This window comes from Copadichromis virginalis, linkage group LG6 (genome assembly GCF_057382275.1).
Source record: "Copadichromis virginalis isolate Kocher_CV1m ecotype Utaka linkage group LG6, C_Virginalis_male_GT1.1, whole genome shotgun sequence".
In the NCBI taxonomy this organism is placed as follows: Eukaryota; Metazoa; Chordata; class Actinopteri; order Cichliformes; family Cichlidae; genus Copadichromis; species Copadichromis virginalis.
The window spans coordinates 36,990,878-37,017,661 of NC_140623.1; the positions used below are offsets into that span (position 1 = coordinate 36,990,878).

The 26,784-nt window shown below is 43.0% G+C and overlaps 1 protein-coding gene across 3 annotated transcripts in view; it reads left to right on the forward strand.

The window, feature by feature from the left end:
• Positions 1 to 24,231, forward strand: part of LOC146708407 (neuronal acetylcholine receptor subunit alpha-3-like) — a 40,140-nt gene extending 15,909 nt beyond the window's left edge. The window contains exons 1-9 of one of the 3 annotated variants that reach the window (XM_085460286.1): positions 10,654 to 10,898; positions 11,063 to 11,086; positions 11,977 to 12,116; positions 13,140 to 13,184; positions 15,514 to 15,623; positions 16,862 to 17,069; positions 18,686 to 19,297; positions 20,785 to 21,054; positions 22,382 to 24,231. In XM_085460286.1, coding sequence (XP_085316412.1) covers positions 10,877 to 10,898; positions 11,063 to 11,086; positions 11,977 to 12,116; positions 13,140 to 13,184; positions 15,514 to 15,623; positions 16,862 to 17,069; positions 18,686 to 19,297; positions 20,785 to 21,054; positions 22,382 to 22,507 — 1,557 coding nt within the window. In that variant the 5' untranslated portion in view covers positions 10,654 to 10,876 and the 3' untranslated portion in view covers positions 22,508 to 24,231. Of the gene's footprint in view, positions 1 to 10,653; positions 10,899 to 11,062; positions 11,087 to 11,976; positions 12,117 to 13,139; positions 13,185 to 15,513; positions 15,624 to 16,861; positions 17,070 to 18,685; positions 19,298 to 20,784; positions 21,055 to 22,381 lie in introns of those variants that run through there. The other 2 variants (XM_085460287.1, XM_085460285.1) reach the window with 2 other exon arrangements.
• The last annotated feature ends 2,553 nt before the right edge of the window (positions 24,232 to 26,784 follow it).

The window sequence follows — 26,784 nt, forward strand, 5'->3', positions numbered from 1 at the left end:
ATATTTGGAGAGATTTATATATAAATGCCTAGATCTGTTCGCCATGTGAAGCAAATGCATAATTCTTTATTGAGCATATTTCTTTTTGTATTTTTTGTAGTTTCACAAGTTCTGGGAAATCACTGTAAGTTGTACGTTGATGAAGACAAACAAGTAAACAGCCCTCAACTTTACTTTCACGCCTGACTCATCATTCAACGCTTTCAGTGCTTACGGCATATGTTTAGCTATCTGTCACTTCATGTACCAGAACCACGCACGCAGGGGACAGAATAGTGAAAAAACAGCATCACACCAGGGATAATACAGCAAGTCTGGATAGCAGAGACCGCTAACGCTCATTAGTCTTCCTGCCTTGTTTAGTTGTACCTTGCATGCCGAATAGTCATCATGGACAATAAGCCAGATACAGAAGATCAACAGAAGACTAGCTCTCCAAGAACATCTGTGAAGTCATATGTGACCAGATCTGTTGCTAGTTCTTCTAACAGCTCCTGCAAGTCTTCTGCAAGCCTAGCAGTGTCAGGCGTCGTGTGGCGGCGAGGAAGAAGGAACCCAAACGCAGGACTCGCAGGTAGGTGCAGATTTATTGTGAGGAGTGGATGAACAGAACAAAGGGAGAAAATGGCTGGCTGGCTGGACAACTGACTGGAAGGCTGAATGGCTGGCTGGCTGAACGCAGGCGGAAACGACAACAGAACATCACATGAACATCAACATCAATGACACGACAGAGAACTGGTGAAACCGAGGAACTTAAATACACAGGTGAATGATGACAATGATTGGAAACAGGTGAGTACAGGGCTGAACATAATCTGACTAATGACACGGGAGACAAGCTGACACGGGAAAAAACAGGAAGTGAGAACATTAATGTGGCGAACCAAACTGAACATGAACAAACTGAAATCACTGGGTCAACGACCCAGGAACCCTGACAGTACCCCCCCCCCTCCAAAGGCCGGCACCCGACGGCCAAAAGAGAAAGAAAAAAACCAGAACAGGGTGGGCGGAGGGGGCCCAGGACGGAGGGACGGAGTCCACACCAAGACAGTTCAGGTGGGCGCCCCCGTGGCCCGTGGCCGAGACGAGACAGTTCAGGTGGGCGTCCACGCGGCCCGTCGCCGAGACGAGACAGTTCAGGGGGCCGACCGTGCGGACGGCAACGGCGACAGCACTGGTCCGGGGGCCGACCGCGTGGAAGGCAACGGCGGCGACGTGGACACAGTTCGGGGGGCCGGCCGTGCGGAAGGCGACGGCGGCCACTCAGGCGAAGGCGGTCCGGGGGCCGGCCGTGCGGAAGGCGACGGCGGCCACTCAGGCGAAGGCGGTCCGGGGGCCGGCCGTGCGGAAGGCGACGGCGGCCACTCAGGCGAAGAGGGTCTGTGGGCCGCCCACGACGGCGATGGCGCCCGGCCAGTGGCCTAGCCAGCGGTCTAGAAAATGGCCGTTTAGCTCCAGACCCAAACGAGGCTGGGCCAGGCGAGGCTGAAGGCTCTGAGGCTGCAGCAGACGAAGGCTCTGAGGCTGCAGCAGACGAAGGCTCTGAGGCAGAGGCCGGGCCGGGCGTGGGTGCAGCTGAGGCAGAGGCCGGGCCGGGCGTGGGTGCAGCTGAGGCAGAGGCCGGGCCGGGCGTGGGTTCAGCTGAGGCAGAGGCCGGGCCGGGCGTGGGCGCAGCTGAGGCAGAGGCCGGGCCGGGCGTGGGTGCAGCTGAGGCAGAGGCCTGACCAGGCGATGCGGGCGCGGAGGCCTCTGGCCGGAGACAGACAGGGCCAGTAGGCGCGGAGGCCCCTGGCTGAGGAGCGGCCGGGCCAGCGGGTGCGGAAACCCCTGGCTGAGGAGCGGCCGGGCCAGCGGGTGCGGAAACCCCTGGCTGAGGAGCGGCCGGGCCAGCGGGTGCGGAGACCCCTGGCTGAGAAGCAGGACGGCTCACAGCTGGCTCTGGGTGCTGTGGCTGCAGGTCCGGGAACTGGACGGGATGGTGGACAGGTGACTGGGAAACAGGAGGAGACTGAGCTACAGGAGGTGACTGGAGGACAGCAGGAGACTGGACAGCAGGAGAGTGAACTGACTGGAGGGAAAGCTGAACAGCAGGTGAGGGAACTGACTGGAGGGAAAGCTGAACTGCAGGTGAGGGAACTGACTGGAGGGAAAGCTGAACAGCAGGTGAGGGAACTGACTGGAGTGGAGATGCTAAGGGATGAACAGGGGTAGGTGAGGCTGCTGGCTGAGCTACAGATTGAGCTAGTGACGGAGATAAAATTACGGCTTGGGCTAGTAAGGCTGGTGCCTGGGCAGGGGACAGTTCAGCTAACCTAACTAGGGATAGTGCGAGGGCGTGAAAGGCTGGGTCAGGAGGTGGATGAAGTGGTGACGTAGCAGGTGAACCGGTTAGCTCTTCCAAGTCTCTAGGGAGGTCAGGCTGGGTTCTGGCTGCCCTCAGCCTGGGCGCTGGGACGGGCACGGAAGGCGGCTGGACACCAGTCACCCCCACCTGAGAAACAGAAGCGGGTGTGGAGTTAGACCGGGTCGCAGCTGCCCTCCTCCTGGGAGCTGGCACTGGTGTGGGCGTAGACTGGGCCCCCATGCTGGTGGGCAATGGCTCAATAATGGGTGTGGAAATAGTGACGGTGTGTGTGTTACTGGCAGGTGTATGGGAGAATGTTCGGGTTTTCCTGCCACCACTATCTACAGTCTTTGGAGGAGCAGAGCAGAAAAACTCTTCCCAGTCCACTTCCTCCTCTAGGAGGGAAACGTCCCATGAATCAAAGACGGGTTTATTATTGGGTTGAAGTGGAGAGTCAAACGAGGGTGGAAAACAGTCGCTGGAACTCACCACCGGGAATTGCTGAAAATAGTCCATTTTATGGCGGCGTGTGCGCCGCTTTCTCCAGGAAGAGGAAGCGGCCGGGATAAACAGCTGAGCCTCTGGCGCGGTAGCCTCCGTCGAGCTGAGGTGGGAGGCGTAGCCGTTGTGCCGCGGCGATGGTGGAGGTCCGGCGGATGAGGCGGCGGGTGTGGGAGCGAGGAGCGGAGTGGCGAGAGAGGGAGTGGCCGAAGCGCCATGGCAAATGCTCCGGTACAGGTGAGGCAGCAGGTGGGGGAACGCGGCGTCTCCGAGGCCCGCCCAGAGCCAAGCGAGTGCCCTCGAAGACGTGCTCTCGCTCCGCGAAGAGCCGCTGTTTTCCCCTGAGCTCCTTTGCCCAACGGGAAAGCGCTGCCTCCTGCCGCTCGTAGAGGTCCGAGTCTGCTGGGTTCCAATCGTGTCTTCGTGGCACGGGTCGTGTCATTCTGTCAGGCGTCGTGTGGCGGCGAGGAAGAAGGAACCCAAACGCAGGACTCGCAGGTAGGTGCAGATTTATTGTGAGGAGTGGATGAACAGAACAAAGGGAGAAAATGGCTGGCTGGCTGGACAACTGACTGGAAGGCTGAATGGCTGGCTGGCTGAACGCAGGCGGAAACGACAACAGAACATCACATGAACATCAACATCAATGACACGACAGAGAACTGGTGAAACCGAGGAACTTAAATACACAGGTGAATGATGACAATGATTGGAAACAGGTGAGTACAGGGCTGAACATAATCTGACTAATGACACGGGAGACAAGCTGACACGGGAAAAAACAGGAAGTGAGAACATTAATGTGGCGAACCAAACTGAACATGAACAAACTGAAATCACTGGGTCAACGACCCAGGAACCCTGACAAGCAGCTGCTAAAGCACGCGCAAGAGCTGAAGCAGTGCGTGCTCGCTCCACCTTTGTCAAAAAAGAAACTGAACTCATGGTGGAAAAAGCCCAGTTGAGAGTAGAAGAGGCACGCATGGAGGCTGCTCTGGCCACACTGAAGCAAGAGAAAGAAGTTGCAGCGGCTTTAGCTGAGGCGGAGGTTTTGGAATCAGCCGTAGCAGAACTCGGCTCTAAACAAGATCTCAGGGCAGCGGACATCATAGGAATTCCCCCTGACTCCACAGAAAAAAGAACAAATGATTATGTTGAGTGTCACTCAAGAATGCACTCTAGTCAGCTGTCGTTGCCCGGCCTTGAGTCCCATATCACCTCCAGTCGGCCACGCGATTTCTCTCATGCGCCACCACTCCAGGACAACGAACTGAATCCCATTCGTACAGCCATTGATGGACTGAGCTCCACTCCAGCTCGTGTCAAGAGCCATACTACCTTTGAAGAAAATGGTATGAAGCATCCATCTGCTCAGAATTACCCTGGGATTCATCCATGTAGTGTCACCCCCCTGCAGGAACCTCAACCACACACACATCCTCTTAGAATGCAAGCAGCGCAGCCCTCTGCTCTGAACCATACCGGCATTAATGACTTTGCTGTATACATGGCTCGCCGGGAACTTGTGACATCCGGGATGACAAAGTTTGATGATCGTCCAGAGAATTATTGGGGCTGGAAGTCTACCTTCATGAACATCATTGAAGGGCTAAAACTCACCTGCAATGAAGAGCTCGACCTTCTCACTAGATGGTTAGGTCCTCAATCATCTGAGCAAGTCAGGAGAATCAGAGCTGTTCATGTCAATGACCCCGCTGCAGGGCTCAGGATGGCGTGGATGCGACTTGAAGAGAACTACGGGTCTCCTGAAATAATTGAGAAAGCTCTGCTGGACAAACTGGAGAGATTTCCTAAGATCAGCAACAGGGACCCTCTCAACCTGAGAGAGCTTGGTGACTTGTTAAGGGAGTTGGGGTCAGCAAAGTTAGAAGGTTGTTTGCCTGGGCTCGCCTATCTGGATACCTCTCGCGGCATTAACCCAATAGTGGAGAAACTGCCGTATGGCCTTCAAGAAAAATGGATGACACAAGGCAGTGCGTACAAGCTGCAAAACCAAGGCCAGTTTCCACCATTCTCATTCTTCACTGACTTTGTCTGCAAAGAAGCCCGCACTCGTAATGATCCAAGTTTTGCATTTAGCTCATTTGGGATGACGACAGTGAAACCAGAAAACTCACCTAAAAGGTACACGCATTCCAGGAACCACGTCTCAGAATCAGAATCAGAATCAGAATACTTTATTCATCCCGAGGGAAATTAGGGGTTACAGCAGGCAGCACGCTAATGGCGCATGCGCACTCACAAAGGAACCTTCTGACCAACTTTACACAAACATCACATTGGGCAGACATGTCAGAAGGTAGGCTGATAGGAAAAAAAATAACGAAAATACACTACATGAGGTAAGAGGAGGAGAAAAAAAAACTCCACTCAGACTGAGCTCCTAGTGGGAGAACAGTTTGATAAAAGAAAAAACACCTCAGCACAAAAGCACATGACTATCAATACACCATAGAAACACGAGACAAGCAACAGGGGCGGGTAAAGGGTAAGAGAGAGCCGGCGTAGACAGCACATCCGGTCCTGCAGCATCTGTGCTGGTCCAGTTGACTGCTATCATCCCCGGTAGGGCACAAGCATCGAAGGCGTTGGAAAGGGAGGGGGATGAGTGAGTGCTTATCAGTGTAAGTGTGTGTGTGTGCGTGTCCATAGTTTAGCTGAGACAGTGTCCTTCGGCCTATCAGGCTAAGTAAACAGTCCTCCAGCCAATCCAGGTGTCCTTCATGGGGCGGGAAGAATAGTCATCACACAGTCGTTATCAGGGAGTTGTTTTGGTGGGCTCCAGCCTTGGGCCTGCAGCTGGGGCCGTGGTGTCCAAATGTTGAATATTGTTGATTTCTCCTTTGTGAGCAGCTCGAATTCTAGCACTCCGAGGCTGGTCTCTCGATCTCCCGTTGAAGAGCTGCGAGCCTCCCCATGATGGTATCAAACTTCTGTTCCGTGGTGTTGTCAGTCTTTTGATTCTGAGACCTCACAACTGCAGTGATCCGTTCCGCGATGTTTTCCAACTGTCGCTCAAGGGTCTCATTTTGAGCAGGCCTCTCTCTGATGTTTCCCCTCATACGCTCAATGGTGGTGTTTTGAGCCTTCACAGCAGCTGTAAGCGTCTCCAAGGTGTTGACCATATTACGTTCGTTGTGAGAGGGCAGCTCATCCAGCAAAACAGAGATTACATCAACATCTGCCATCAAGCCCACAGAGTCAGCTAGCAGTAAGTTGGATGTGGACAGACAGTGTCCGATTCACAAAAAACCCCACCCTCTCAAGCGGTGTAGGGGCTTCCGAGCTAAGACACTGGATGAACGCAAAACGTTCCTGCGAGATAGTGGAGTTTGTTTCAGATGCTGCTCCTCAACTGAACACGTTGCTAAAGACTGCAAAACAATTATTCACTGTAAAGAGTGTAACAGTGACAAGCACGTCACAGCACTTCATCCAGGACCAGCTCCATGGGCTGTCAAAGACCCTGAGGATGAGCATGGCGGGGAGGAAGATGAAGCGGCTTCTCCTGACATAATCTCCAAATGCACAGAAGTGTGTGGAATTGCCAATAACTCCCGCTCTTGCTCTAAAATCTGTCTCATAAAAGTGCATCCTAGAGGACAACCAGAAAGATCTATAAAAGTCTATGCCGTACTTGATGACCAGAGTAATAGGTCTCTTGCTCGGTCCAAATTCTTCCACCTGTTTGGCCTCAAGGGTACCGGTTCTCCCTACACGCTGCGCACATGTGCTGGAGTCACTGAGTTATCTGGCCGAAGAGGAGTTGGATTTGTGGCTCAGCCATTGGATGGACGTCTCAGCATTCCTCTTCCCACTCTTATTGAGTGTAGCCATATCCCAGATGATAGATCGGAGATACCTACTCCTGATGTAGTCAAACACCACCCACACCTAAAGTCTATCACTCATCTCATCCATGAACTTGATCCAAATGCGCAAATTCTCCTTCTGCTGGGTCGGGATGTGTTACAAGTCCATAAAGTGAGAGACCAACGCAACGGGCCCAATAATGCACCCTATGCCCAAAGACTGGACCTTGGCTGGGTCGTAGTTGGAGACGTCTGTTTGGGTGCAGCTCACAAGCCGAAAGCAGTTAATGTCTACCGGACTAACGTTCTGGAGAATGGGCGTCACTCTCATTTCAGTCCATGTCCCAACCACCTAGTTGTGAAAGAGAAGCTTACAACAAGGACAGGCATAAGACCTCTCAACTCTCAAACCCTGTCACACTTTCATCCTCTGGACAGCCTGTTTCAGAATTCTGATGATCATTTACTTGGCAACAAAATCTTCGAAAGAACAGAGAATGACAATGAAGTTGCCCCATCTATTGAGGACAAACGGTTCATTCAGTTGATGAATAATGAGATGTTCATAGATGATGCTAACAGTTGGGTAGCTCCCCTTCCCTTTCGCATGCCAAGACCACGGCTGCCTAACAACAGAGGACAAGCTCTGACTCGTTTCACCAGTCTCTGCAAAACTCTAGAAAGGAAACCTGAGATGAGGAGACATTTTCTGGCTTTCATGCAGAATATCTTTGATCGAGATCATGCTGAACCAGCTCCAGCACTCAACGATGGAGATGAATGCTGGTACCTTCCCAGTTTTGGCGTCTATCATCCACGCAAGCCTGGCCAGATCCGAGTTGTGTTTGATTCAAGCGCTCCTTATCTTGGCATCTCCTTGAACGATGTGCTGTTGACAGAGCCAGACTTAAATAACACTCTGCTGGGAGTCCTAATGCAGTTTAGGCATGAACAGGTAGCCATCACAGCAGATATTGAGCAGATGTTTCACAGCTTTGTTGTCAGGGAAGACCACAGGAACTTCCTCAGATTTCTGTGGTTTAGAGACAATGACATCACGAAAGAAGTTGTGGAATATCGTATGAGAGTCCATGTGTTTGGCAACCGCCCCTCTCCAGCTGTGGCTACTTATGGGCTTCGGAGAGCAGCTTTACATGGAGAGGGCGCGTTTGGGGAGGAGGCAAAGGAGTTCATACACAGGAACTTCTACGTTGATGATGCACTCAAGTCACTGCCATCTGCAACAGCAGCTATCAGTCTTCTCAAGGCAGCCCAAGGCATGCTTGCCATCTCCAACTTGAGACTTCATAAAATAGCATCCAATTGCCTAACTGTCATGCAGGCTTTCCCATCAACAGATCATGCAAAAGACTTGAAAAATCTCGACCTGGACAAAGATTCACCTCCTTTGCAGCGAAGTCTTGGATTAAGCTGGGACCTTGTGAATGACACTTTTACATTCCGTGTTGCCAGGAGCGAGAAGCCATTCACCCGAAGAGGAGTTCTTGCAACTATCAATAGTTTGTTTGATCCACTTGGTCTCGTAGCTCCCGTTACTATTCAAGGAAAGCTCTTGTTGCGGCAGCTCACTCGTGACAGTAGTGACTGGGATGCTCCCCTCCCGTCTGAAAAGGCAACAGAGTGGATTACCTGGAGGGATTCACTGCAGGATTTGGAACAGTTTGCAATCTCCCGAGCCTACATTGCTACGTCCCTGTCCACTGCACAACGTACAGAGATCCATATCTTCTCGGATGCTTCCACCAAAGCCATTGCGGCTGTGGCATATCTCAAAGTGGAAGATGTGGAAGGTAAATGTCATGTAGGTTTCATAATGGGGAAAGCCAAGTTAGCCCCCGTGCCATTCCACACTATTCCCAGGTTGGAATTAGGTGCTGCTGTTCTGGCAGTGGAAATTGCTGAGCTGCTTGTGAAAGAGCTGGACATTAGTCTTGATAGTCTGAAGTTCTATACTGACAGCAAGGTGGTGCTGGGGTATATTTACAATGAAAGCAGGAGATTTTATGTGTATGTCAGCAACAGAGTGGAACGGATAAGGAAGTTCTCATGCCCTGAACAGTGGCAATATGTCCACACTGATGAAAACCCTGCAGATGTTGCCACCAGGTCAGTGCATCCAGCTCGTCTCTTAAGCACCAACTGGCTTACAGGTCCACGTTTTCTGAGACGTTCTGGGGACATAGACTCAGGTAAAGAAACATCCTATGACCTCATTGATCCAGACTCTGATACAGAGGTCAGAAGCCACATTACTACTGTTGCAAACCCCCATAGGAGTATGGGGTCGCATCGATTTGAAAGATTCTCCATGTGGCAACCCCTTGTCAGAGCTGTGGCCTCCCTAATCCACATCGTCCAATCCTTCAGGTCTGAGAAGGATAGCAATGGGCAATGGGCAAGACTGCAAAGGTTGGCATCACTGTTTGAAGCCACACAAAATGGATACACTGTCGCAAGCAAGGCATACCATTATTGGATGTGTACAAAAGGAGACATACCAAGTGGAAGTGTCTTGTTTGGAGAAAGGCGAAGTAATTCCCAAAAGCAGTCCTCTGAGGAAGCTCAGCCCAATTCTTGATGATAGCAAACTTTTAAGAGTTGGTGGGCGGCTCCAGCATGCTTCAATCGAGACACATGAAAAGCATCCTCTCATCATTCCTGGCCGCAGCCACATAGCTACTCTACTTGTAAACTACTACCATGAGCGGGTTCACCATCAAGGCAGAGTTTTTACTGAGGGAGCTATCCGCACGGCTGGCATCTGGATTGTAGGGGCAAAGAAATGTATCTCCAGAAACCTGCACAAGTGTGTTACATGCAACAGACTTCGTGGTAGACCCGCAGAGCAAAAGATGGCAAATCTTCCACCTGATCTTCTTAGCACTGAACCTCCATTTACAAATGTGGGCCTGGATGTATTCGGCCCCTGGAATGTCTCCACCCGTCGCACCCGAGGTGGTGCCGCAAACTCTAAAAGGTGGGCAGTACTCTTCACGTGTTTAAGTGTTCGTGCTGTACATATCGAGCTCATAGAGTCAATGGACACATCGAGCTTCATTAATGCTCTACGGCGGTTCTTTGCTATGCGTGGTCCTGTGAAGATGATCCGCTCTGACTGTGGCACAAACTTTAAGGGGGCTTGCAGAGAACTTCAAATTCTCCTACGGGATGAAACCGATATCTCAAGGTACCTCAGTGAGGAAGGATGCACATGGCTGTTCAACCCACCTCATTCTTCCCATATGGGAGGAGTATGGGAAAGAATGATTGGGGTTTCGAGACGGATTCTTGACTCTATGCTTTCTCAGATCAGTCCCTCGCATCTCACTCATGAAGTGCTTTCGACCCTTATGGCTGAAGTAGGAGCGATAATAAATGCAAGGCCTCTTGCTCCCATCTCAAGTGATCCAGATTCACCGTTTCTTCTGACTCCAGCAATGATCTTGACACAGAAGGTCTGCACCCCTCTTGCTCCTCCAGGATCATTTGAAGCTACAGATATGTATCGTCAGCAGTGGAAACGTGTTCAGCACTTGGCGAATACATTTTGGGAGAGATGGAGGCGAGAATATCTCTCTACTCTTCAAAATCGAAGCAAGTGGCAAAATAGTCAGCCCAATGTCAAGGAAGGGGACTTGGTGTTGCTCAAAGACCCTCAGGTAAAAAGAAATCAGTGGCCAATGGCTCTTGTCACCAAGGCTTACCCAGACAGCGATGGAAAGGTCAGGAAACTCGAACTGAAGGTCACGAAAGGAGGTACCATTAAGACCTTCTTTAGACCAGTAACCGAAGTAGTGGTACTTTTGTCTATCTGATTATCTACCATGGACAGTCAATGTGCTGTTTTCTTTAGCTGATTGAACTGCTAAGAAATTGATAGTGGTATTGTGTTCAATACCAGGCGAGTGTAATGTTATGTGCACATTGAGAATTTTAGCATCTCCTAGTGGTTAGCTTGGAGACTGCGGTCAAGTGAATTTTTATGTGGTTTGGCTTGTATTCCTATTGGATGTTTAGAGTCACATGAGTGGGGTGATACAGGAAGAGTTTCCTATTGGATGTTTAGAGTCACATGAGTGGGGTAATGCAGGAAGCCATTTTAGTATTGGGATTTGCACAATGAGGCGTACCAGAAGTCTCCCTGTTTAATCCTTAAGCATCCACCTGTGTTATGCCATGGAGAAGCATTGTTTGTAAGTTTGAATTGTGTTTCATCTTTATAAGTAGTGAGTGGTGTATATTTTATCGATTTTATGCATATTTGGAGAGATTTATATATAAATGCCTAGATCTGTTCGCCATGTGAAGCAAATGCATAATTCTTTATCGAGCATATTTCTTTTTGTATTTTTTGTAGTTTCACAAGTTCTGGGAAATCACTGTAAGTTGTACGTTGATGAAGACAAACAAGTAAACAGCCCTCAACTTTACTTTCACGCCTGACTCATCATTCAACGCTTTCAGTGCTTACGGCATATGTTTAGCTATCTGTCACTTCGTGTACCAGAACCACGCACGCAGGGGACAGAATAAGGTAGCTGTTATTACAGTGGATTCTGAACTGGAACTGCTGAGTCTTGGGTCAGACAGATGAACAGTGACTGAGCTAAACAATAACAGGTCTAGTAAGATTTTAGGCAGTCCAGAAAGAAGGTGTTGAGAAATGAACAGAAGCAGTGAGACTGCAAATGTTGCTCAAGAGGTTAAGGTGGAAGGTGGGTGTGAGGCAACTGTGTCCTCAATGAAATGATGACCTTATTTTCCTCTTTTGCAGATTTTCAGTTAAAGAAATGATCAGAAAGAAATGTAAAGGAAATAAAAAAAAAAAATCCAAATAAACTAGAAAAACAACATGTTTTGTTGTAATTATTATCACTATTATTATTATGTTTTTTTTGCAGCATGCCAGAATTGAAACTTGACATTACTGCTCTTGGCTTCCTTACTTATCATTCTTCAATTTTCATCATTTCAAACATACTGAAAAGCACCCTAAAGGTTATCTCACGGCACAGACTTGTTCAAAGCACTTTCTTTACTATGATGATCTAAGCAGAAAAGTTGTAATCTAAAGAGAGTTCTTCATAAATTTTATAAACTGAAAAGACTTATTGATGTTTGGTGCGTTGAATTTCAGAAGAGTCTGATATATATATATCATTTTTCTTTTCTATTTTATTTTAGTTCCTTCTTTGTTGCGTTCTCAGTGTTTTTTTTTTAAATCCCTATCTTAGATGAATTTCTCCTGTTACATCTTTGTTTCACCCTCAGACTGCCTCTCATCAAAGGCTGAGGACCGACTTTTCAGGAAGCTGTTTAGACGATATAATCAGTTCATCAGACCAGTGGAGAATGTCTCTGACCCAGTCACTGTGGAGTTTGAGGTCTCCATCTCCCAGCTGGTTAAAGTTGTAAGCTTTATGCACACACACACACACACACACACACACACACACACACACACACACACACACACACACACACACACACACGGGTTTTTGGGTTTTTAAAGACTGTAATGTAATGCTGAAAGTGTTTTAAGCATTTTTCTACATTCTGCAACTGTCTTGTTTTATGTATTTGTCCAAATGTATCTATGCATTTGTCACTCATAGCAACTTCTCAACATTTTATGATAGTCTGTGTGAACAGTGAGTTGTCATTCCAAGAACATCTTGATCACATTTCCTACCTTTGAAACTGAAGAGCAAGAAGATAAGCCGTGGAACGAGAGAAGTGAAAGCGTAAAGTGAATGCAGACTTTATTTAGTCTGTTCAATTTCACAGATTCCAAAAATGCCTCACAGTGTTTTTATACAATGCTGCTGTGCTTTGGCAATGTTAAGTTCAAAACTGGTGATGGAGGTGGGGGTGCTGTGCAATCCCCAGTGAAAAGAGGTTTTCACCTCAGAGTGGAAATCCTGAGATTAAGAGGAAATTGCCAGCAGGGGCCTTTTTCCAGACTGGATTGTGAGGTACCTCTATCTGCTTGCTCAGCGAGGTGAGATTAATTTAAAGGTGAGCGCCTGGATGTGAATGTCAGGGTGTGGTGGCACTGCATGAATGTGTCATTATGTGTGTGTTTATGCACACATTTTCACCTGTCTGTTTGTCTTCAAGACATGGCTTTTACAAAGTTCTTTAAGTTGATTCTGTATAATGTAAAAACATTAAGACTGCAAATCAGAACTGAATAAAGACAAGGCGTAGAGGATGTAAACTATGTAACCTTTTCATTTATTAGGAACTTGCTCACTATTGATCCTGTCGGTTAATCATATATAACAGAGGACTAAGATGTGCACGTTTCTTGTAGTCCCTCCAGTAGGCTGAAGCAGCAACACAGTCTGTCTCACACATGCACAAGCAGACAGACACAAACACACCCACATCTGCTGGCTAATGAGCTGTTTTCCTACTCTGTGTCTCTGCAGGATGAGGTGAATCAAATCATGGAAACAAATTTATGGCTCAGGCATGTGAGTAACCATGTACACACACAAACACAGATAAACACATCACACACAGCATGCATTAACAATTTCACTGACCTACCTTACAGTTGAGGTCTGCAAAGAGCCGGGTAAGTGAAGCCCGACGAGGTTCATATGTTCTAACACATTGTTTACACGTACTAAGCAGTATGGGATGCTGCAGTCTGTCTTTTAGCTGTGACTTAATGTTACATTTAGTTGGAATAAACAGGAGAACACGAGTGGATAAGAAAACAAAGACAGCTCACATAAACACGGAAATGGAATCAGCCCAGTGATCAATGTTAGCATTATTGCTAGTCACGCTCTGCAGCTCAGCAGATCTATAGCTACAGACCCTGAACTCTTGACCTCACATTGCCAACCAATAACATTTTCTCTCTTTCACCTCGTTGATAACATTTTGTTTCCTCTTCCCTTTTCCCTCCACTATTAATCTGTGCTTAAAAGATTACAAATACTTCTTGTAAGCATTATTGATTTATTTTTATCTTTCTTAAATTGGTGGCTAATTGCTCTACAAAGCCAAACATTTTGTAGAATCTGATGTGATTCAGTGGTGCTGCTATCCCCGAGCTTTCCAATTAAAATATATTGAAATGCCTGTATAGTACAATCTCATATATTGTTTGTAATGGCGTGGCTGTTTTGTTTACAACAAGTCCTTGCTAATGACAAGCAGTGCCAACACCACAATCACTGACAAAGACACTGGATCACAGCAGTGGGTTTACAGTGGAAGCCACTTTAGAAATCTGCCCCTTGATGTATTTATTGCAACTGTTCTGCAGTTTGACTGCAGGGGATTCTTTATTCAATAGCCTTAACACAATATTTTTAAACATCCTAGCTGTGTACTCTTTGAAATCTAGCTCCACTGACTACTTTATGTAAGTGGGAGGAAAACTTTAATGTAATACATATACATACAGGTTCTTTGAGTACTGTAGATATGTAGACACATTCAGGTGGGCACACGGGCTTAACCTCATGGTTCAAAGTAAGCTTCTATCAAAGACTAGAGATGCCATCAGTCTATTAAAATATCTAACTCTAAACAAATAAATAAACAGTGAAATACATGTTGAGTTATATATGCATCAAAATGAACAAATAGCATTTCTCCTTTAAGTTTATTAAGTAGGCAATGAAACAAGTAGAGCAAATAATAAAACCTATTTCCTAATTAAGCAGTGATAACATCTTTGACTTGGTCTGCCCTGAAAAAGCCTCAGTTTTCAGGATGATACCTGCATATTAATCAGTCTTGAGTGAGTGATCAGTAATTATGATGGTTACTCATTTCCTCAACAAAAATCAATAAAGATTCAGACAACTGAGCATCTCCCAAATATCCAAAAACATAGGTTTGGCACAACATGTTGCTATTTATAACTAAGCCAATGTATTACATATTTCTTTAAAACAAACATGTAATCCCATTTGCTAAATGTGTGGAAAATACATGAAAAGTATATAGAGTACACAGACATTTTGCATTCTTTGAACCATAGTTTGGGTTAATATTCTCACTATTCCTTTAATTGTGACGAGGAGAAAAAACTGTGCTTTCCCAGAACGCTGGACGTCCAGTGGCATAGCCACAATATAACCATAATTACACTGGCAAGCCTATTGTTGTAAACAAACTGCTCTGTACCTGTTTACTGAGGCTAAATAGACTTATATTTTCCTTCTTCTTTCTATTTTTTATGCTGAAATTTTACGGTCACAACAAGCTGCACAACTGAGCCTCTCATGAATTACATCGTTAGCCAATCACAATGCAAACTCTCAAATGAAAAAGGCAGTGTTGCATGAAGTGGTTAATTAAACAGCTTCCAGGTCATAACTGGGTATTAATCTGCCTTTCTAATGAATGAATTCATCTTGAATGACATGCAGATAGCCAAGACTAATGGATATACAGCTCATGAAATGCTACCTACGGATATGTTGAATGCACTCTTCCTTTATTTCTGTCAGGGAGCTATTTATTCATACGCCCCGTCTCTATGCGCTGCTCTTTATGCAGGCTATTGTTGATATCACATAGTGTTATTTTGTCACTCACGAGCTAATGTAGAAGCAAATGAAAGCCTTCAGATTTGTTTTCTCTATAATACCCTTATTTAGCACTACTGTAAAAGATCAAAGAAAGTTCTGCCTGCAGTATAAATATGTTTTTCAAAATATTCCCAAGAAGGGGGATGTCTCCAGTGACTAATACTGTCTGCAGCACACAATGCAAAATATAAAGCAGATGGTTGAATCCCGAGTCTGGTAAAACTGTTTTTCCCTTCCCTTCCGTCAGATTTGGAATGACTACAAGCTCCGATGGAAGCCTGCAGAGTTTGACGGGATTGAGTTCATTAGAGTCCCATCGAACAAGATTTGGAGACCCGACATTGTGCTCTACAACAAGTGAGGCTGTCAACATCATAACACTCATAAATTATATAGCTTAGCTGGGATCTCTGTTATGGCAACAGTATGCGATGCAATCAGTGATTATAACATAACAATTAAAGCCATAATAATGGCCAAAATAAAAATAACTATTTAAAAGAATTCTTTATAAAATGCAAAGGTGAATGATTATATTGATTTATTATTATTGTGATTTATATTTTCCTGCTTGTAAGTGTCCGTTTCTTTACACCCAGACCAGAATATGTTGGAAATTTTAAACTTGTACTAGTAAATGTTTTATTACCAATAGATCTTACATAGAGGTAAAACCACTCAGACTTTTCAGTATAATATTAGAAGTGTTTTATATTCCTCTTCTTCATTGTTTTGGCCTGCAATTTTAATGTGGGTTTGCAGGTTTCGTCCTAGGTTTATCAGCCCTGTTTCCAGCAGCAGGCAGATGTTTTTGTTAAAATAACTCCTAAACTCAGTGTACTGACCAACGCCAAACAACAAACAGATCATTTAGCTGCTCTAATGGTGGTAGAAGAGCAGCTAACTGTGAAAGGTGAAGAAGTGAAATAAAAATAAACTGTTGATATGTATTTATCACAAGTCAGCAGAAGAGATGTTCCAAATGAATGCTAATGTCGCTTTTGCGCAACACCTAACATTTTCCCCTTGCTCATGAATCTTGCGGGTAATTTTAAAAAAAGCACTGACAAAGAACCCTCTATGTCATTTCAGCATGAGAATAGCCTTATTACAATATTGCATTAATGGCCATATTCTCTGAAGCACAAATGTCTTTTATACCTTCAGAGTTTCCAACAGAAAATTCCGTGAAATATGCTAATGGGACTCCCTATTGTTCAGGGTCAGTTTGTGCTGCATTGTATTCTCTCAGTTTTAGCTCAGTTAATTGTAGACTCATTACTTCTTTCTACTTACAACAAAGGTTCATATTGTTAATCAAAGGTCGTTTTGTGTTTCACAATAATACATAATGCAGCTTTATTGTTCTCTACTATTTAATCCTAATAATCCTTTGTTCCATAACTGCTGGTTTTATCTTCTCCCCTTTCTTCTGTGCCTTTGTTTTCTCCTTGCGTATTCTCTCATTGTTTGACATCTCTACCTTCCACCTAACCTCTGTGTCCTATTCACACCACACGTCTACGTTCTCATGCACTGTTTGCCATGGAAATGCATTGTACGCCTTGTTATACATTCACGTTTGTCTTACACAGTGCTGTAGGAGATTTTCTGGTGGAGGATAAGACCAAGGCCTTGCTGAAGTTTGATGGAACTATCACATGGGTTCCTCCAGCAATTTTTAAATCATCTTGCCCAATGGACATCACCTACTTCCCCTTTGACTATCAGAACTGCTCTATGAAGTTTGGGTCCTGGACTTATGACAAAGCCAAGATTGACCTGGTACTTATTGGGTCCAAGGTCAGTCTTTGTAACTGCATTTAAGCCTCGTATAACAATAAACTATCTATTTCATTTTTATCTCTTTCTGCCTAGTACAGACTTCATTCCAGTTAGATACAACAGGCATTTCAAACCCATTAGTTTTTTTTTTAATTCACTGTTTATTTTATTAAAGGGCACCTCCATCAATTTTACACAAAAGGTCACTTTGCAAGTAATGAAGAGCTCTATTGGGTCTGTAAAACAAGCTGTATAATGTCTTCTGCAGCCAGTGGCACAGTCAGAGAACCATAACTTCAATGGGGTTCGACAAAAAAGTGATATGTGGCAAATTGCTGTAGGCCAAAGTAGTAATTTCTCAGGCATGACGGCCATATAGAAGTATAGCCTGGAGTCTCAAATAATAATCATTTAAATGAAATCCTTAGTTGAGGAAAATATCTGGGATGGTTGCTATAATGTGTTCTTTTTAAAAAAAATGTGGATGAAGCTGATAAAATGACTACAGTTTTAATGGTGGTCAAGAATGGGTTGCTGTTATATGCAAGCCCGTTTCCGCCACAAAAAAAAGTAACCATAACTCGAGTTATTAACTCAAAATTTTGAGATTTTTTCTTGAAATGTCGACTTATTAACTCGAAATTTTGAGAAAAGTAACTTGAAATTTCGAGTTAGCTCTGCCAATCAGTAATCTATGTGGAATGTGCACTCAAAACCAGATCACAACAAATTGCCGCTTTCGAGAGTACGTTCGCTGATAGTAACACCATGTAATTCAGCTAATAACACAAGGATTTCATAATTTGTGAAGCCACACTAAAAATAATCAGCAATTTGTGCATTCATGACTGGCTGTAATACTGGTAGCTTAGCTGTAGCACTTGTAGCTGAGGGCTTCAGCTTCCGGGTAACAACGAAATGACGTCATTTATGTAGATTACTAATTGGCAGCGCTAACTCGAAATTTTGAGTTATTAACTCAAAAGTTTGAGAAAATTAAGTTGAAATTTCGAGTTATAGATACTTTTGTTTTTAAATTTTAGTGGCGTAAACTATTAAAATATGTCTACGTGGGAACAATTTCCTTAGAAAAAGAGTTCTGCAAAAAAAAAAATTCTGCTCACTGGTAAAAAGACAGAGTTTTAAAGACCTGAGCATCTAGGAAACAGTGTGAGTTCCATTATTAGGAATATAAAATCAAGCATGCAGAAGACCACATAGGGAACTAAAAGTTGGTGCTGCTTAAACACTTATTTTAATTAACTTCCTGAAAATGCAACAGTCATTGGTAACTGGATATAGCAAGTTTGTTTAATTTATTCATCTGCTATTCAAACAGATACAGAAAACAGGTGAATTTTAAGATTAGCATTTAGAATGTAACTGTTTCATGCATTAACCACTTTGCTTGGACCTAGGGGAGGTCCAGTGGATAATCAGTGGCTCCATGACATTTTTTAAATTCAAAATTGGTTTGCAACTTCTTGCAAATCCCCATTCATCATATTTACCTGAAGAAAATAATGCGGGTTATACTAACAGAAAAGGGAGCCTTTTTAATATAGCTTGTTGATTCTAAATATGTTTTTTTTCTTCAGATTTTGTGATTTTTAAGATCTTTATCCATGTATTAGGTGAACCTGAAAGACTTCTGGGAAAGTGGCGAGTGGGAAATCATTGATGCTCCAGGCTACAAACATGACATCAAGTACAACTGCTGTGAGGAGATCTATCCAGACATCACCTACTCCTTCTACATCCGGCGTCTGCCACTCTTCTATACCATCAACCTCATCATCCCCTGCCTCCTCATCTCTTTCCTCACAGTGCTGGTTTTCTATCTCCCATCTGACTGTGGAGAGAAGGTCACGCTCTGTATCTCCGTCCTGCTCTCCCTCACTGTGTTCCTACTTGTTATCACAGAGACCATCCCCTCCACATCGCTGGTCATCCCGCTCATTGGAGAGTACCTCCTCTTCACAATGATCTTCGTCACACTCAGCATTGTCATCACTGTTTTTGTGCTGAATGTACATTATCGCACACCAATGACCCACACTATGCCGGGCTGGGTGCGCTCGGTGTTTCTCAAAGTGCTACCGAGGATTATGCTAATGCGGAGACCGATTGATGAGAACAGCAAAGTTGGGGGGCTGGACAGCAGTGGGGAGGCAGGAGGAGGTGGAGGGGGAGGAGGAGGCGGAGGAGGAAAAGGAGGGAGAAAACGGAAGAATAGCTTAATGCAGGTAAGTGGTTTTGCTCACAAAACATCTGGTTGTTGAATGTATTGGAAGTATTTTCCCTTGGTGTTGGGGTCATTACTCAATACAGTCATGTATTACACAGAACACGTTTCTTAAAAGTTGTGCAGTATGTTACTTAATTACTCTCAGGAGAAAGATATTTGTTATGGTACTCGTTACGTTACTTTCATGTTACTGATGAATGATCTGAAATACACCATCTCATAATTACAAATTAACAATATAAACCTACAGGCTACAGCCCCGCACACCAACACAAATCCCTGTCCTAATGAGGACACACGTGATCTTTTAGGTATGAACACAAAGCTGACAACACAAAGCAAAGATGAAAACCAGCACAAAGAGACTTTGAAGTGATCATCACAGTGATTCTACTGTAGAAACACGAACAGGTAGAAACCAGAGGCTGCAGCCTGACTGCTCATGTTAGCATGCTGTTTGTGCAGATGCTTGCAAAGACCCAAAGTTGTGTTAGCAGCATAATGCGGTTGTTTCTGTTCTGGATGAAGTTTCCACTTTATTGTTGAACTCTTGTCCTTTTGTGCAATGAAAATAATAAAAATTTTAATGTAATGTCCATATTTTTGTTCTCCGGCACATGAACTGAAATCAGCTGATTTCAGGGCCAGTGCAAGTGGAATCGATAAGCTGGATCAATAGGCAAACAGACCAACAATTCCAATAAACTAAACTACTGGGAAGTGGTTCTTCACAAGAACAGTGTCTTGATTCCCATCCCTAATCCTAGCCGACAAAAATAGTTTAATGATAAACTTTTTTGATTCGGTTTATCACAAGTGATGTAGGTCAGTGTCAGTGACAGCTGTCGTTCCGTTATTTGCACTCAGGTTATGACTCTGTAGCAGGTCCAATAATGCTTAGTTAGCTCTGCTGCAAAGTTCACGGTCTCCGTGACAAACAAAGCCTTACACTCTTACAAAACAGTTCTGTCACCGATCATGGAAAGAGAGCTTAGTTCAGGGGTCTCAAACCCTGCGGGCCACTTGCGTCCCACGTCACCCCTACTTGTGGCCCATTTATTGAGTAAGGTGTACACTTATGTCTGCATTTTTATTTTGTTAAATACGAACAAAAGTATAGCAGACGTGTCTGCCCGGAAAGAGAGTACCAATTTGTTTATTTGGTAGTTAAATGAACTAAATAGCTTCAGTTAGTTAAGATTGAGAATGTGCAGTTTTGTCTTGTTATACAATATTTGAAATAAAAAAAGAAACAAAACACTACATTTTTGGAAATATTTGTGGGTGTTTTCTTGTTTTTTTGGTTAGTTTTTTTGTACTACTTGAACACTAAGCTTCAGTGAAAAGGAACAAGTCCTTCCTTAATATCAGTTGATGCTTGACTGCTTAGCTCACTTAAATATCTACATATGAAACAAGCCAATGTCTATTTGGAAATAAAGGAGGGCGTATAAGTTAATCTTAATTGATTATGATTCCCAACAGTTTGGAGGAGGATCACTTAACTGTCTGGAGTTTGGTGAAAGCAAGCTCTCAACTATGGAGGGCTGCACTGGAAAGAAATGCCCCTGCCCTTGCCAGCATGGGAAGGAAACCCCAGAAACCCCAGACCCTGGGAAGATGACACGTCAGCTGAGTCACCAAAGCATCAACACAGTCGTGGCCTTTTCTGTGGTGTCACCTGAGATTAAACAGGCCATCGAGAGCGTCAAGTACATTGCTGAAAACATGAGGAGCCGCAACAAGGCCAAAGAGGTGAGGCATTCTCATCATTTGTCCGTGGACAGTAAGAGTTAAACAAATCAAATAGATGTTCCTATAGCAAAACACACTCACAACAACTCACTCAGGTTTCCATTTAAGACTTATATTAACAAAATAAAAAAATGTATTTAAAAAGAAAAACATAGCATGTGCATTTCCTTTGCTCTCTTTGGGTTTCAAAGTAGTTGATAGGACAGTGGGGAAAGGGGTAACTGCTGTCATCTAAAACATCCAAGTAGAATTTTACTAAAATAAAGGTCAGCAAGGTTGCAAAATTCATATACATCAAATTTAGTTTAGCTTATCTATCCTCTTTCTGTGCACTGAGATTATAAAAGAAGTCCCAGTGTGATGAAATCTAAATCCATCATTACCATTTCTCATTGCATTTCTGATTCTTTTGTTTGTGAAAGAAGGTCTGTGCCTTGGCTCTAGCTCCAGTAAACTAAAACGGAAACATTGCTCCATCAAATAAGATTTTAACTTGCAGCTGTTTTTTGTTGGTTATTCTCACAGTATGATGTTGAATTTAACTCCAGTTTATATGCACATTGTGTTTCCATTTGACTAAAACACAGTTTGACTTTGGCTTTTCTATTTTAGTAAGCAAATACTAGGCATACATTTGTCACACAGAAGATACATTGTTCCAGTAATTCTGTACTTTATATAAATGTACAGACGTTCATGGAAAGCAAATACATAGTAAGCATCCATAATGTATTTATGCAAAACCACTCCATACTGACAAAAAAATATGCTGGCAGGGAGAGCTGTTGTATTGTTGCAGAGTGTAACCTGCTCTATAAGTTTACAACAATGTAAGTTAGAAGCAAATAATTTTAGATTTGCACTGAACAATCTCCCTCCTTTCTCTGTCAGTTATAAATAAAGTGGGTGAAATCTCCCACAAGGCAAAAAGGAGCCTTTGATATGCAAAACTCATGCCTCAATCAGCTTTGTCAAAACGCCTGTTGCTTATTTATTTTTGACGTTGTGGTTTGAATGTGATTATCATAGTAATTTCTCCCTGTGTAAATTATGTATCAGTTTTCTGTTGACTTACGAGAAATTTTCAGCTGTTCTCTCTTCTATTATTTCCGTCTTCCTTTCCCCCCCACACTTTCTCTGTGTTACACTTCACCTCATTGACTCCTGTAACCTCAAACACACTGAGATATTGAATCACGTGCGTCTCTCTCACCATGCATGCCTTTTCACCTGCTTTTAAATGATCTCTGTTCATGTTTATCTCTCATTTCTAACCACTGACACTGTCTTTTTACACCTCTTATTTTGTCCCCTCCCTTACTTACAGGTGGAGGATGACTGGAAGTACGTCGCCATGGTGATTGATAGAATCTTCCTTTGGGTATTTGTGACCGTGTGCGTCCTGGGAACTATGGGCCTGTTCATCCAGCCTCTTTTTGGCTTTTTCTCATAACTGCTAGCCCGTCAGGGTCCTCAGTCACCCTGTGCATAGACCAATCTCAAACAAGTAACTAATGGACTCTCAGTTCTCTTCCGACAAATCAAAAGACAGTTTAAGTCCTAAGCACTATCTGGTATGCTGGTTTTGCTGGTTTTTTGTGTTTTTTCCCTTTGCAGCAAATAGAAATAAAGAAACAGTGAAGTCTAAAATGTTCTCGACACATAAGCTCATCTTTCATGGTAAAACAGATTTTTCTATAACTCCTTTTTTACCTCTTGACCATGTTTATTCATTTGTACTTTTAAAGTATCTTTAATACAAATATTGGACACATAATGATTTCCTGTGTAGCTAAATTTGTTAACAGCCTCAGAGACCGAGCTTTGTGGGTAAAATTCTAGCATTTGCACCCTCCTAAAAAGCAAAACCAGTCTACCTTATTACTCAGATCCATTTAGCTCTCAAAACATACATGCTAACATCTATATCGCTAAAATTGGCTCATCGGAACTGGGCTTTTCTAACCAGTGAGTGATCTTACAATCGTGACGTCCAACTTTTATAGTCCATAGGGGCAACGAAATTCACACAGCTTAATTTTGACCTATCTTTTCCTTTTGGGAAATTTTGTATACTGCTTTCATAAAATTTCTGCCTCTGGCAAAAAATAAATGTGATAAAGAAGTCAGAAACTCAGATTCATGCCTCATCCTTATTTTGCCAAAATATGTAATTGATTGTTTTTTGTATTGTAATAGATTTCTGTAACAGTCTGGCTCAGCTCAAAACTCGGCACACTGAATATTCCTTTAGGACTGGAACTCGGACATTCAACAGATGCTTGGAACTTTGTACTTCCAGCAGAGATGATACAAAAACTGAACTTAACCCTGCAAGATTCCTCCTCTCAGCTGACTGATAACTGTCATACCCGTTACCCAGTCTGATTCATCAAGAATTCCACTGTCAGAGTCATCATGCTTGCTGCTTTTTTGTGCCATTTCCAATTACAGTTGAGACTACTGGCATGCTTGGCAGTGCTTTTACAGATAAGGGCAGGCTGTTCTTCTATTTGTAATTAGAAACCATACGTTTATAAATGTTCCACGAGGTAATTGGTTGGCCTGGTAAATATTGGATTAAATGGTATTTGATTAGTTGCTCCTGAAATAGCATTACATCTATTAATTCATGAGAGGATTCTATCATCCAATTCCATGGCGACTAATTTAATCTTCTTTTTTCTTGTCACTTTTGATTATTATGAAACACAAACGTGATGAAAGAAACATGTATCACAGAAGTTTTGATGGCTTTGACCTATGGCTAATGATATATTAATCTGAATTTTGGTTTTGCACATTGTGAGATGAATGGTTTAATATTCATAAAAATCAAGATTTAATTGCTCTGGCTTTACTGCACAGCTCCATTTTTATCTCTCTCTCTCTATATATATATATTTATATATGAATTGTACAGCAATATAAGCTTAATTTAATTTAATATGTTGAATTTAATTTATCCTTCTTTTTCACATCATATTATATTATATTTTAATGTACCTGAAACAGACAGCCTTTGCTGAAAGAAGCAAATATTGTTTTTGCAAAGGAGCTTTGCCATTCTTTGTCAGACTGTCTGAATTTCAAAATAAAACGAGTATTTAACAGAAAAGGTTTGCGATGATGCTAAAAAAAAAATCTATGACTTAATTAAACCATTTTTAAAATATACACTGACTTACACTGTTGCATATGTGTGTCATTACTCTAACAAAAAGCCACCAGAGGTATAATCAAGCCCGTTGTTATGTCGTATGGAAGAGCATGCTGTTTTGTGCTATTCAGACATAATTTTAGTGTTAGGGTAAAATGCATAATTACACATGACATTGCCATATAATCATGATTATCAGAGGGTCAATCTCCCAGCTGCACATAGCAGTCATTGTTTGAATATTGCAATGAGTCAGTAATTCTATACTTAATGTTCCTTACAGAACACATTCATTTGCAGACATTTTCACAGCTGTGTTTTTTCTTCTACAACATAAAGTGAAACACCTCTTTGGGACTGTTAGCAAGAAGTGATATCCTGCCTTTTGCTCTCAGCTGGGAAGAACTGGAGAGTACTACTTAGTGCATACATTTCACGTAGTTATGACCTTTAAATAAATACATTGCAAAATAATTGTGATAATAAGTGTCATATTCTAAATTATGAAAAACCTGCTTCATATGTCAAACACATTTGGATGGTTCACCTCAGAAAATTCTGCAGTCTACACTAACCATTGCATGTTGTTTGTAATTGTCTTTTAACTTAAAACTAAAAGATAAAACGTATATTTAAAAAAAAAATGCTTTATTGTTTAGTGATGATTATTCAATCATGATATGAGTATTTTTGTATTGTCTTTATGTTTATTGGGGTTTTTTGTAAATTAAATTATAATTAGAAAGGATTCTACAAACCCTTTCATGCTCTTTCTCCACCTCACCTATTGGACCTTCTCCTTCCCTGCTCCTCATTCCTCAACATTCCTCAACTAAAGGCTTAGTCTCCATCCCCCACATCAGACCAAAGTCTTTCAAGGACAGACCCTTCAGCACTGTTCCCCCCACTCTGTACAACATGCTTCCCTCTGAGATCCACTCTGCCCTGTCTCTGGGCATTTTTCAAAAACAGATACACTGTCATGTATTCACTGAAGCCTTTGGCCTTTGACTGTGGGGTTTTTTTTTTTTGTTTGTCTTTTTGTGTGTGTGTGTGTGTGTGTGTGTGTGTGTGTGTGTGTGTGTGTGTGTGTGTGTGTGTGTGTGTGTTTGTAAAGTGACCTTGGGTTCCTTGAAAAGCACTATATAAATCTGAGTTATTATTATTAATATTATTGTTATTGACAGTGCCATCATCCTTCAGGCTTTGGATTATCTCCTGGTCTTCTTTCTCCCTTTCAGTGTGACAATCTTTCTCTGTTTGTTCCTACTGGGTATCTTTCTCCTTTTCAAACTAATTATTCAGCTCTAGTCTGCAGCTAGCTCTTTTTGTAGACCACTGGTCATTTGCACTACCTATAGAGATCTAGGTGAACTCACCATGACAGGCAATATATTTTTCTGTATCCTGCATTTTAATCTTTGAAACCTCAATCTGGGTGCGCAGAGCCTCATTTACTGCCTGACTCTACTTTAGCTGCTTGGCCCACTTGTGAGAATGTAAAGAATGTGAATCTAATAGTAGTATTATTGTTTTTGACATGTGTCACCTTGTGAAATGCTTGGACTGGCATTCTGCCTGGAATATTTAAGGAAGTTGTGGTAAACATGAAAATATTTGAAAGTTCTCCTGCTTATTTCAGTTATTTTCTAATATTTTCACCTAAGTATAATATAAGCGCAAACAGCCACAGTCCACTAAGAGGCAGGACCCAAGATTAAATAATGTATGTTATCAAACCCCAAGTTTCTTACTAGTCAAGTGTTTGTTATATTTGTGGAATATCTATGGTATGACTGCCCATCCTTCTAATATTACTAGAGCCTTTGTAGCTGAATGGGAGAAAACCTCAAAAGAATCGATGCTGTTAACAATGCTGATTAATGAACATGATTTTGCATTGACATGTTCAACAATCACAATAAGATATAATATTTTCCATGCACCACATTTTGTTTGTGACATATTTTAAGTCTTTTAACTAGAAAGCAGGCACAACAAGCTCTACCCTAAACTGTACTTCACCAATTTCACTGATTTTCTGCATTGCTGTACAGGAATGTGTAAAGCACAACATTTCTATATAAGCATAATGCATGAGGGAACTTGCAGCACACTCACACTAACATGCAGCCTTACAAGAGATTTTGACTTACTCGAGTCTCTTCTGGTGCCATCAGAGCATGAAACACATGACCGTAGTTCAGAGGTTGCAGAAGCCTCAGTGAGGCCAGCAGCTAGGGACAGAGCTCTGGGCATGCAAAGGCTTGTCTGGAACATACTGTACATAGTGAGTGGCACAAAAAGATTGAACAAATGTTTATAGAGATTAACTAAGTGCTACAGAAAAATTAAAGATTATTTGGCTGGTATATTGTTTGCATATCTATGTTAAAGACATCATCCTTAGTGTTTAGATTTGCCTACAGTCAGTCAGATGCTCGTATTATGTTGTGCAAGGCTGTTATTGTTAAAGGATCGTGACCAAGTTGGATCTAGAGTTGATCTTTTTGTACACTGTCCAGCAAAACTATGTAACAAAATACAAACTTCAACTTATTCGTCACTAA